Here is a 12,551-nt window from a genome sequence, read left to right as displayed (position 1 = left end):
ATATAAACAGACACGCAAACTGTGGGTCATGTGAGTTGATGTTAACACACCTGAGTAGTGTGTGAGACGTTTTGGTCTCTTGTTTCGTTGTGGAAGCCACGTAGGAAGGAGAATGGAGGCTGCACTGACGGTGAGGGGCTAAATGACACCAGAGGCTAAATAAACTCAAAAAATCCTTAGAAACTAAAAATTAACTACGACTGGTAACCTCTTGAAGCCAATCCCATTTAAGATGGCCGCCCCATCTAAGCGACATTAGCAAATATAAATAGAACAACTCAATCCATTCAGTCAGGTCATCTGGATGGTTTCTATTTTTGTTGAGACGTTTCGTCCTCCATCCAAAGGACTTCATCAGTCTGAGGAGCCACAACAAACAGTCCCACAAGCAGCACACTCACATAGTGGACCAACCAGTTTGCTGGTGATAAGATGGTTTCTGGGGCCCACCCTCTCCCCCGTCGACTCCTCTGAGGCAGCCATAGCCAAAGTTATTCAAAACAAAGTTCATCCTCAATAATCCAGGTAAAACAAAAAACAACAATGTTCAGCTAGGCCATCTGTATGGTTTCTTTTTTTGTCGAGACGTTTCGTCCTTCATCCAAAGGACTTCATCAGTTCGAGGAGCCACAACAAACTCAGTCCCGTGACCAGCACACTCACATAGTGGACCAACCGGTTGCCTCAGAGGAGTCGACGAGGGAGAGGACGGGTCCCAGAAACCATCTTATCACCAGCAAACTGGTTGGTCCACTATGTGAGTGTGCTGCTTGTAGGGCTGAGTTTGTTTGTGGCTCCTCTGACTGATGAAAAAGAGAAAAAAGAGAGCACATTACACCTGTTTTGGCCTCCCTACACTGGCTTCCGGTTCACCTTCGAATCAAATTCAAAATACTCTTGTATGTCTATAAATCACTAAACAGCTCTGCCCCCTCCTATCTTACTGATCTGCTCCAGCCGTATGTCCACCACGTTCTCTCAGATCAGCAGACCAGTTGCTCCTAACAGTCCCAGGAACCCGTCTCAAGCGCAGAGGTGACAGGGCCTTCTCTGTAGCAGGCCCAAGACTTTGGAATGAGTTACCTCTGCTCGTTAGACAGGCCCCCCTCCCTCACAGTTTTTAAATCTCACTTAAAAACACACTTTTATTCCCTGGCTTTCAGCACTGTGTGATCTGTGCTGAGTCTGTGTGCATCACACTGTGTTGGTCATGTTGCGGTTGTTGTTGTTATCCATTATTGTTTTTGTTGGTTTCTACTTTCTGGTGTCCTGTTATGTAATCTGTTGCTATGTGCTTGTTCTGTTTGTCCCTGTACAGCACTTTGGTGTGCTTTGTCACTGTTTAAAGTGCTATATAAATAAATTAGTATGGTATGGTATGGTATGGTATGGTATGAAGTCCTTTGGATGGCGGGCGAAAAATCTCAACAATAAAATAAACCATCCAGATGACCTGGCTGAACTTTGTGATTTTGTACCTGGATTACTGAGCATGAACTTTGAAACTCAGTCCGTTATACCGATGTTTATTTGCTGTAGTCGTAGCTCAGCATCATCCTCAATGCACATTTCAAGCACTACACGTGTAGTATTTTTTACTTAAAACATTAGAAATTACTATTGGCTTCAACCGTGTCCGTCTTTTAGCAAAATATCTCATGAATCCATGAACGGACCATAATGAAACTCTCAGTATTCATTAGATGTACGTCTACAAATGATTATGTTTTGGAGTCAACCCACTTTATGATGACTGCCACAGCTAATCAGCGTTACCTAACATGAACATGGCTCTACCTCAGTCAACTTTACAGACTTTGAGCTAGAATTTGACGTTAGTAGCTGAGAGTCATACATAAACATGCTCTGAGAGACATCACATGAGATTACTGTTATTGTCAGTGTGTTACCAAAACAGATAGAGCTCCGTAATTTCTCAACAAAAGCTCATCTTAGTCTACATCGGGCATGAATGGTGGTAGACGATATGCATTCCTTCGAGGCACGCGAGGACTTTATTTAATTAGAGAAATTGCATTTCCTGTGAAAATGAAGAACAAGTCTAAATCGAGGTGTTAATGTTTTTGTCTGTGTGTTGCGTTTCTTTCTGTAGCATTAACTAAATGTCTCATGAACCAGTGAACCTGTTTTTTTTATGTATATTTACAGCTAATTAACTTTTGGAGTCAACCTCATGTACAATGGCCAACACAGCTAAATACTAAAATGGCTGTAACTCCAACCTATGTTTTGGTGTGGTAGTAGCCGAGACTCATCTTTAACACATTCTCTGATCTTGGAAAGATTTCACAACAATACATAAGATCATGCATAGTGTCATTTATAAAGTTACAGCTGTTACAACCAGCCATGGCCGACCATTACAGTGAAAACCAAAGTTACACCTGTAAATGGAGATTTTCCTGTCTCTGTTTTCTGCCAGGGATGAAAACCTACCTGATCTCAGGAAGGAAGCTGGATTACGAAGTGCAGTGTACCTGCTCTCAGATGGGACTAGCAGGTGGAGATCATGAGCTGTCCTGCCCTCAACACCGCACACCAGACCTGATCCCTGGAGGGACCCAGGCTATAGGATCCCTGCTGCTCCAGAAACCACCAGAAAATTCTGTGGTGAGAATCATTTTACAAAGTCGCAATCTGAACGACTTTAAAACTCTAAATAATGTTTAGCTTCCTGTGCTAAGGATGATTGGGCTAATTCTTAGGCTATAGCACAGAACTTTGCTTTCATGCAATAGAACATGAAGAAAATACAGTCGCTCTTCTAACCTGTCCATCTACTTGGTCCTTTTCCGTTAAACTTCTCTTGACACTCAGAATCTGAGGCCATGGTCCTGTTGGAAAAGGGTGGACTGCCCTCTCCAGGTTGGGAGGGAGGTCCTATTTCAAGTGGAGGAGTTTAATAATCAAGAGTTTTGTTCAGGAGTTCAAAAAAATGGGACACGAGAAGTACAAGCAGATTTGTTCAGCTTCCACAATGGTGCATAATCTGTACTGGTCTGTTGTGGTGAAGAGGGAGCTGAGCTGCAAGATGAAGGTCTCTGTTTACTGGGTGGTCCACATTCTACCCTCACCTATGGGCTTGAACTCTGGATAGTGACTGAAAGAACGGGATTGCACATACAAGCGGCCAAAATTAGTTTTCTCCGTAGGGTTGCTGGGTTCAAAGATGAGGTGAGAAGTTCAGTTTTCTGGGAGAGACTTGGAGTAGAGCCTTCTCCTCCACATCGAAAGGAACCAGTTGAGGTGGTTTGGGCATTTTTTTAAAGATGCCCCCAGATGCCTTCATATGGAGGTGTTCTGGGCATGTCCAGCTTGAAGAAGACCCTGGGGAAGACTGAGAGCATGCTAGAAAGACTGTGTCTCTTTGTTGACCTGTGAGCGCCTTGGAATCTTCTTGGAAGAGGCTGCTGTGGATGGAGATGCCTGGACCTCCTTGTTGCTGAAGCTGCTGCCCCTGCAGCAACTCCTGAGCATCCATCCATTATCTTTACCCGCTTCTTCCTTTTCTGGTCACGGGGGTCACTGGTGCCCATGTCCAGCAATCACTGTGCGAGAAGCCACTGAACAAGTGGACGATAATGAATGGATGAATCTCAGACAGAGGGAAATCTAACTTATTGATCTGTGCCTTAATCTCAAACGTGATTTTTTAAATTAAATATGCTAAGAATTATTTTGAGTCTTAATTATCATGAATGTACCTCATTTCATTCCCACCAGTCCTTTAGCCTAAACTGAACTGAACTTAAATGCTTAAAGTGCAGTCGGTCATTTATAATGATGTGTTGTTGAAGCTCAGGCTGTTCATGCTTCAATTTGTCAGCCTCTCACCCCACTGTCACTTTCTCTTTCCAGCCTCCTTGTGTTTTCCACAGTGCAGTGCGGTCTGCTGTCACAGAGCAGGGTGATGATGTGGCTGTGCTGAACGGCTGCCAGGAAGAGTACAAAACCAGCAGTGCCACGGTACTCCACACATGCATGAACAAAGTCACCAACAAACACTACACTTGTTGAACACCACCTGAAGCGTTTCCCACTTAAGTTGCAGTACTTCAAGTTGTCTTTTTTTTTTTTTAAGGAAGTAAAACATTTATGAGCAGTCAGCATTTTAGCTGCTGTGGACAGAACGCAGAATGATCTCAGTTTGGAAAAATCAGAGAAAATCCTCATGGGAGTCAAACAGCTACTCAGAGCAGTGACCATTTTAATTTGAAACTACAACTCCCAACAGTCTTAGTAGTTTGAATGCAAGCTGTATAGTATAATTTAGCACCTTAATCTTTTTGCATGAGTCAATTATTCATGTTGTCATATTTTAAAAACAAACATTTTCTCTGTTGCAATGCTAGTTGTGACTACAGTGGATGCTAATTGTATCCTACCATTAATCAGACATAACTCGCATTACTAGAAACTACAAAATGCAAAATTGTTTGACTATGAATGCAAAATCTACCATACTGTATTTCCCGCCGTACACGTCACACTGCCGTATAAATTGCATCAGTCCAAATATGTCTAATAAAGTGGAAAAAAAACATAAATACGTCGCTTCACCGTATAAGTAGCATCTATTATGCGTCACCGCTTACAGCCTGGAAATGTGGGCCAGTGTTGTGCCCAAAATCAATTGGCTGCCAAATGGCAGCTGCTGGAGCGTGCACAGGAGGACTTTAACAATTTAACACGATTAACACTTAAAAACAATTATTTGTTTGCTCAAAATTATAGCAAAGGTTTGTTTCAGTTTAACTTTTCTTTAATAAATGCACTTTGATGGTCAAATGAGCTGCATTTCAAAAGCGGATTTGTGGCTGTGGGAGTGCGCAGAGTGAGGACTCGCTGTGCATTTCTTCAAAATTTAACAAGATAACCACCTAAAAACAATTATTTGTTTGCTTGACATTATAGCAAAGGTGTGTCCCAGTTGAACTTTTTCTTAATAAATGCACTTTAACGGTCAAATCAGCTGCATTTCACCTGGGCGGCGCGGCGGTATGCAACTGATTTGACGTTTGCTCCAGGAGTTTTGGAGCGAAACGAAGGTGGCTTGGTATGGCAAGCCAAGTGTCTCATTAATAGTCACTTTTACCTATTAATGAGCCACTTGGCTTGCCATATTAGTTGAGCGCCCTCTAGTGGCTGAAAATGGTAGTGTTCAATATTTTCCGTGTCAGAATGAATGAAATCATCAGATTTCAGCTAAAAATTGGGTTATAAATATGGGAAAAAACATAAATAAGTCGCTTTGCTTTATGTTGCATGGTATGCTAATTTATGCAAAAAGGTGCGACTTATACATCGCAAAATACGGCACCTGCCTTTTTTTTTTGTAGAAAAATTAGATGATGTACAATTTTTTTTCCAAACTGATCTTTTTAGTTGTCAGTTCTTAAAATGTTTGCGTAGTCATGGCACTGTTTCTAGAAATATAAAAATTGGAAAACAACTCCAAATGCTACATGCGTCGCTTTAACTCTGCTTTGGGCAGGAGCCAAGGTGTGGAGCAAACACAAGAAGAAAATGGCCTTGTGACATTGGTTGAATTAGTTCATTTTCAAAAGGTTGTGTTTTTTCTGTCCACTTGACAACGTAAGGGTGGTGTTTCAAGATTTAGTTTTACTCTAGCGCTCGTTTTTAACTATTTTAGGGCTCCTAAACTGCTGTGTATCTGTGGAGGTGAGGCTAAAATGATAAAACAAAACTTTTCGTTTTCACAAAAAGTGTTCCCATGTGGTCGACCCATTAGATCAGGGGTTTGCAACCTTTAGGATCAAAAGACTCATTTCTCCACTTTCATTCACTAAATTAAACGTGTCCAAAGCTGCTAAATCTGCTATAATAGTCATTATCAACTGGTAGCCCATGGGCCACTTTAACTTTGTTAGAGGGGGCTTTTCTGGCCAGTATGTATGAAATTATAAAACTAAAAACATCTCATGATTAACATTTACCATATTTTTGGACTATAAGGCACATTAAGCAAAACAGTCAGATAAGTCAAACTTTATTCAACTTATTCACAGTAACCACATAAAATTGGTTCGAGGTCAGTAAACACAACCAGAATTAATACATAAGGTGCACCTGATTATAAGGCTCACTGTCGCTTTTTGAGAAAATTAAAGGATTTTAAGTGCGTCTTATAGTCCGAACAATATGGTATTGATATTTTTACATTTTAAGACAACAGAAAAGACTGGATTTCATCCATCCATCCATCCATCCATTATCTTTACTCGCTTTTTCCTTTTCGGGTTGCAGGGGGTCACTGGTGCCCATATCCAGGTTGCAAATCTACCACAGAAGACTGGGTTCTTGTTAAAAAAAATAAAAGTATTATTTTGCCATTAAAAAAAAAAAAAAAAAAAACAATGTGCAGGTTTATGTTTTTTTTATTACACATTAATAAGCACTTTGGTAACAGCTGCTATTTTTTAATGTGCTTTATAAATTAAATTGACTTGGCTTAAGTATGGACAAATCGAGTGTCCTACTTCAAAGAAATAAAACATAGTTAAAGTGTGTATAATTTACTCTGTGTATTAGTACTAGTATGTACATATTTCCGGGCAGCACGGTGGCGCAACTGGTAGAGCTGCTGCCTCTCAGCGAACAGGTCCCTGGCTCAAACCCCGGTCCAGGTGCCTTCTGGGTGGAGTTTGCATGTTCTCTCCGTGCATGCGTGGGTTTTCTCCGGGTACTCCGGTTTCCTCCCACAGACCAAAAACATGCACGTTAGGCTGATTGGTAACTCTAAATTGTCCCTAGGTGTGAGTGAGAGAGTGAATGGTTGTTTGTCTCGTTTGTCTCTATGTGGCCCTGTGATGGACTTGCGACCTGTCCAGGGTGTACCCCGCCCCTCGCACAGTGATTGCTGGACATGGGCACCAGCGACCCCCGTGACCCAAAATGGAATAAACGGGTAAAGATAATGGATGGATGGATGTACATATTTGCAAAGGAAATGACAGGAAAACTGCTAACATCCTATAACATCGTATGAAATTCAGGTTGATGTTTTGGTCAAAGCTTGAAAGAGACACTGCGGCGGGACCAAAGAGCCACATGTGGCTCCAGAGCCGCAGGTTGCAGAACCCTGCATTAGATGGTGGAAATGTGCTCTTGAATAAGTCCTGCTCTGATGGGCTGTTGGCTTAACTTCTCCATGAGAATTTCTCAGTGATGCTTCAGAGATTCCTCTGCCTGCAGTCTGTTGACTTGTCATACATACTTCATCCATACATCAGTTAAACCACCCTTCACAAACAAGCTTTGCATCCCTCCTTCATTTCCTCGTTCTTGTTCTCGCCGTCGTCATCTTTATTTCCTCCTGTAGTTCATCCCAGGTCGCAGCCGGAGAACTGCCAATGGTCTCCTGAGCCCCCCGCTGGAGGACCCGGTGCGCGCCAGCCAGGGTTCGCTGTGTGAGATCCTCCAGGAGAAAGAAAAGAAGACCAGCACGAGCACGGGAACTGGCACCAGTCTTGGCATGACTGGAGGCGCGGCAGCAGCCAGCCCTGGCATGGAGCACTCGGCCCTCATCCAACTGCGAGCCAAGAACTTCAAACAGAAGAGCGATGCTAACTTTGTGGATGTTATCATGGAGGACAGGTAAGCAAACGGGTTAAAGGTAAACTTTATGAACTGATTATGTCATCCAAGCATGACTACGCTCGATTGGAAAAGCAATCCATTTAATCAGAATTTTCCATCAGTAATAAACCTTTGTACTCCAGAATGTACAAAAGACTGTGGAATAATAATCCATGCATCTGTCACGTATTTATTTTTGGCAACATGATAACTCAAAAATTTTAAGAACAGATTGTATTTAACAATCAGAGCAGAATTAACTGAGAATGACTGCTGTGTTCAGACCCATCCTCTTTTTTGTCTTTTTAGTTGATTGTTCCTTTTATCCACTTTGTCTCTTTTCCTTTGGTACAGTCTGATGAAGAAAGACTTTTTCAAGCCACCAATTAACAAGATCAGCCTTAATTTTCTCGAGAGGCCTCTGGAAAAAGCCTATCGCAGCAGCTACAAGGAGGAGGTACACAAACATTAACACAAACACACACGTTTTCTGATAAATACAATAAGAACATTGTTTTTTTTCTGTTAGTGCTTTTAAAACTTTTCACTTCTTCAGTAACCTGACAACAGTCTCACCTTTATTCACGCCTGTAAATGTGTTTACAGAATACATGGATACAACACTTTTATTTTTTGCTACAGTTCACACAGTCTTGGCACCAGTTGGTTGTTTTGTTGTGGCCCTGTAGTTTTTCAGCCCCCTGTTGTTTAATCTGAAATACTGCAGCTTAAAAACTGATCAGAGTTTATAGCTACAACTTTTTAGTCCACTGTTGATAATGTATGAAACGTTCACACTATTGTGATACGTTTTTCTTCTGTGCATTTTTTGGCGCGACTCTCGTCCCGCAGTTTTCAAGCTATTTCAACAAATCATAAATCAAAACATTCAGCTCTTTCAGGACAGTCCTGCTATGACTTTGATATTGGTGCAACTTTAGCTTTTAGAAATATTTTGCCTGTTCTACCATTTTTTTTCTTATAGGAATTGAATTGAGCTCATTTTATGTCCTTCAAATCTTTAGATGTGTTTACAACCTTATACTGCTCCTTCCACATTTTGTTCTGGTTCAGCTTCTTTTAGCTTCCTTCTGCCAAATTTAACTATTTTCAGTTCCTCTCAGCTAATTTCAGCTGTTTATTTCAGCTGTTTTGTGCTCCTTTCAGATTATTTCTGCTAACTACAACATTTTTGTGCTTCTTCCTGCTCCTTTCAGCTTATTTTTGCAAGTTTCAGCTTTTTCTGCTAATTCAGCTACTTTTAGCTGTTTATGCTAATTTTAGCTGTTTCAGCTAATTTCACTTTTTGCACACATTTCAATTTTTTTAGCCTAATTCAGCACAAATGTGTGCTTTCCACTTCCTTCTTTAATTGAAGCTTCTTCTTTTTTGATAATTTCTGCTTTTTTTTCAGATAATTTCCATTTTTTGTGCTCATTTCTGCTTCTTTCAGCCTAATTGGGAAAACGTGTTCTTTCTGCTTTCTTCTGCTAATTTAAGCTTGTTCTACCTTTTCAGCTATGTTTTTAGCTTTTTTCCCCTAATTTCAGCTGTTTTCAGATTAATTCAAAATTTTCATGGTAATTTTTGATACCTTCAACCTTCTTTATGGCAATTTCAGCTTGTTATGCTCCTTTCGAGTTTTTTCTGCTAGTTTCAGCTTTTTCTGCTATTTCAGCTACTATTTAGCTGGTTTTGTGCTCATTTTAGCCTTTTCAGCTATTTTTTTTTTTAACTCAGTTCAGCTCTTACCACGTCCTTTTGGGAGTTAATCTTATTTCTGTCTTTTCATCTACTTTTCATCTACAATTCAGCATGCTTTTTTAGGTAATTTTTGCTGTTTTTAGTTAATTTCAGCTGTTTTTCAGCAAGTTCTTCAGCAGTAAGCATTCAAACTGCATTTTCGCAAGAAATGCAATTTCTCTAGTTTATATTATCACTATGATTATGCTAATTATTTGTTTTGTAGTACTTTGAAGATAGAAGTTTTGAATTTCTTTGAAACTTAAAGTCTATTTCTGTTAAATAATAATACAGGAGTTAAATCCAAAAAAGTTCAATATAACTGCTTATTGTTGTTGCTGTTGTCCATTGTTGTCATCTTTCTTTGTTGAAATCAGGTCTCTCTTGTAAATGAGTCCTCGAGGCTCAATGGGATTTACCTGTATAAATAAAGGTTGATTGATTGATCTGGTCCTCTGGACATTCAAAAAAAACCCAAAAAAAACAAAGCAAAAAATATAGAAACGTTTCGTCTCTCATCCAAGAGACTTCCTCAGTCTTCTTGGATGAGAGACGAAACGTTTCTATATTTTTTAGCTTTGTTTTGTTTTTTGGTTTTTTTTTTAATGTCCAAAGGACCAGATTGAACTTTTTTGGATTTTTCTACCTGGATTATTGAGCATGCATCAGGATACAGGAGTTAAATATTTGGGATTTGTTGTAAAATGCATAGATTTGATAATTTTACTGGAACTTGATAAAATGTCTTCTTGTGTGCAGTTTTATGTCAGCGTGAGGTTTGTTCTCATTAAAAATGTGTTGCTGCTCTCATTCGTTTTCCCTCCTCTGTTGCCTCCAGGTGAGGAACAAGGTTCAGGTGCAGACATTTGCAAGCCCCACCTTCAGCTCCTTCCTGGATGTTCTCATCAACTGTTTTGTCTTCCTGGCCTTGACCCTGGCCTGCTTCCTTCCATCTCTGGCAAACCCAGTTACGGTGGGCTCCCCCATGCTCGCCGCTCTGATCCTGGCTCCCGTGGCTTGTCTGTTGGAGTTGGCGTCTCTGGTGCTGTCCATACGGTGAGGTTTTATTTAGGCTCGTTAATGCCCATCAACGTTTGAGCTTTCGTGGATGTGAGTTTACTCACATTTTTAGTAATTATTTCAATAACAAACCAATAAAATAGATTTATCGCTTGCAAAGGGAGGCCATGACGATTTTGTCCATGTTTGTTTTTGTGTGTTTCACTTTTTTAACTAAAAGATCTTATGAACCATAGGGCAGACTAGAAAGTTCCTGCAGAAACTTTGATGGGGACTGCCCCGTGGCAGCCATTTTTAAATTTAGATGACAAAAATGCCTACATTTTGATTTATAATATATGAGCATATCTTAAAAGATGCGATAGTAGGAAGAGTTTGTTCGACGACTTTATGAGTTTTCTTCAGGGTCCTCTCCACTCTAGGTCATGTGACCTCAGGGCTGCTGTTAGAGGGTGACAAGTGTTCCACCAGGTGTTTTGTATAGAAAAAAAATGGCATCTTTGTTTGCAAATTATGTTGCCATGGTAACTTGAAATGCCAATAAAAGTAATAGCACACATCATGGGGCAGAGTTGGTCATTTTGATATAAGATTTATGGGGGTACACTTTAATGGGGGCTGCATTAAAGTTGATTTGAGTTAAGAAACCCTTTGTTAGGTGGATAATAATAGGTGCTGCCTTTTACTAGGCAGTCCCGAACTATTAAAGTTGCAGCTGAAAAATAGCTGATAAATATTTGGATCCACCTCAATTCAAGATGGCTGCCACAGACAACTGACCTTAAAACAAAACAAACAAAAAAAAGGCTAGTACCCAGTTAATTACACCTATTATGATACAACCATATGTAGGATTTGGTGTGGGTGTAGCTGAGAGTCACAACACACACCAAGAGCTGCTTACTCTGTGAGCTATTTGCTCAACATTCACTGTTTGTCTGTTAGCAACATGGCTCATGAACCTCTAGATGTTTTTTTGTTTTCATGAAAATCTCAGAAAGTAAACAGCTGATTAACTTTTGGGGTTAGTTCATTTCAAAGTGGCAGCTACAGGTGATCAACATTAGCCAGTACAACAATGGTTATAACTCAAGTCAATTTTATAATTAATTCATTTAAATCATCCTTAATTTATACTCTGACATCTAATGGGACTGTGCTTCATGTTTATTCAGGATTTGACCAAAATGGCTTAAACTTTGTCCCTTCTCCTTCTATTATCTTAGTCTAAAGCTCTGGTGTGAAAGGCTGTGGGTGATATGCAGTCCCTCAAATAATGCTATGCCTTTAATTATATAACGAGTTATATTTACTGTTTCCAAGGGTGCATTCTTATGAAACAAAAATGAGTGTTTCTCTAGTTTAGACTTTTTTCCCTGGCATGACAAATAAACCTTTGATTTTTTTTTTCCAAGTTGGCTTCTGTGATGTTTATGTCAGTATCTCGTTTGCTTCAGAGTCACAGAGCTGAAAACTACTGACAGACCAACAAGCTGCACGGTGACTCTCCTCTTACGCAGGCACAGGTGGTTTTCGGTTTTATTTGGCTCCTGGTCCGCAGTGGATTAATCTGTCTGGACAAATCTGGATCATGTCCAGTTTTATGAGAAATATCAGTTCTGGCTCCAAAACTGGAACAAAGACATATTGGTACCTGGTTGACTTCCAAACTGAAAAAGACCAAACTAACAAACTTTTACTTGAAGTTTCCAGTACAGTAGTCCATCGCTACTTTGCAGTTCGTTTTTCGGTTTTTCAAAATAAGATTGAACATGACACACAATTGGCTGATTGATGGATGAGCCGCACGATCGGCAGGGAATTTTTATTTAAAATATATTATTTTAAATTGTTTAGCACCTGCTGCACCTGTGTTCAGACCAGAGTTACAGAAAAAGCTTCCTCCTGCACATTTGTGCAGCCCTTACTGCAGGATAAGCTTCCTGCTGCAGCTGATCAGCTGTTCTCGTGCACAGCGGAGAAGTGGGTGTGGCCAAGAGTGCATGCAGGTGGCTGAAAGCAGACGAGGCAGGGAGCTGAAATCATGACATTCTGTGCTCTTTCAGAGCGTTTAGAGTTTAGAAACATAGTTTAAAATATTGCAAGAGTGTCGAAAGGGTTTATATATATATATATATATATATATATATATATATATATATATATAT

At 40.1% G+C, this 12,551-nt stretch overlaps 1 protein-coding gene across 1 annotated transcript in view; it reads left to right on the top strand.

The window, feature by feature from the left end:
• Positions 1-12,551, top strand: part of adcy9 (adenylate cyclase 9) — a 56,427-nt gene that overhangs the window by 32,696 nt on the left and 11,180 nt on the right. Inside the window, exons 2-6 of the mRNA XM_037690482.1 lie at positions 2,444-2,631; positions 3,880-3,987; positions 7,364-7,638; positions 7,975-8,077; positions 10,202-10,419. Coding sequence (XP_037546410.1) covers positions 2,444-2,631; positions 3,880-3,987; positions 7,364-7,638; positions 7,975-8,077; positions 10,202-10,419 — 892 coding nt within the window. The remainder of the gene's footprint in view (positions 1-2,443; positions 2,632-3,879; positions 3,988-7,363; positions 7,639-7,974; positions 8,078-10,201; positions 10,420-12,551) is intronic.

Source organism: Nematolebias whitei, chromosome 16 (genome assembly GCF_014905685.2).
Source record: "Nematolebias whitei isolate Nwh7 chromosome 16, NemWhi1, whole genome shotgun sequence".
NCBI classification, from domain to species: Eukaryota; Metazoa; Chordata; class Actinopteri; order Cyprinodontiformes; family Rivulidae; genus Nematolebias; species Nematolebias whitei.
The sequence above is the reverse complement of the archived record's forward strand: the minus strand, read 5'-3'. Positions and strand labels throughout refer to the sequence as shown.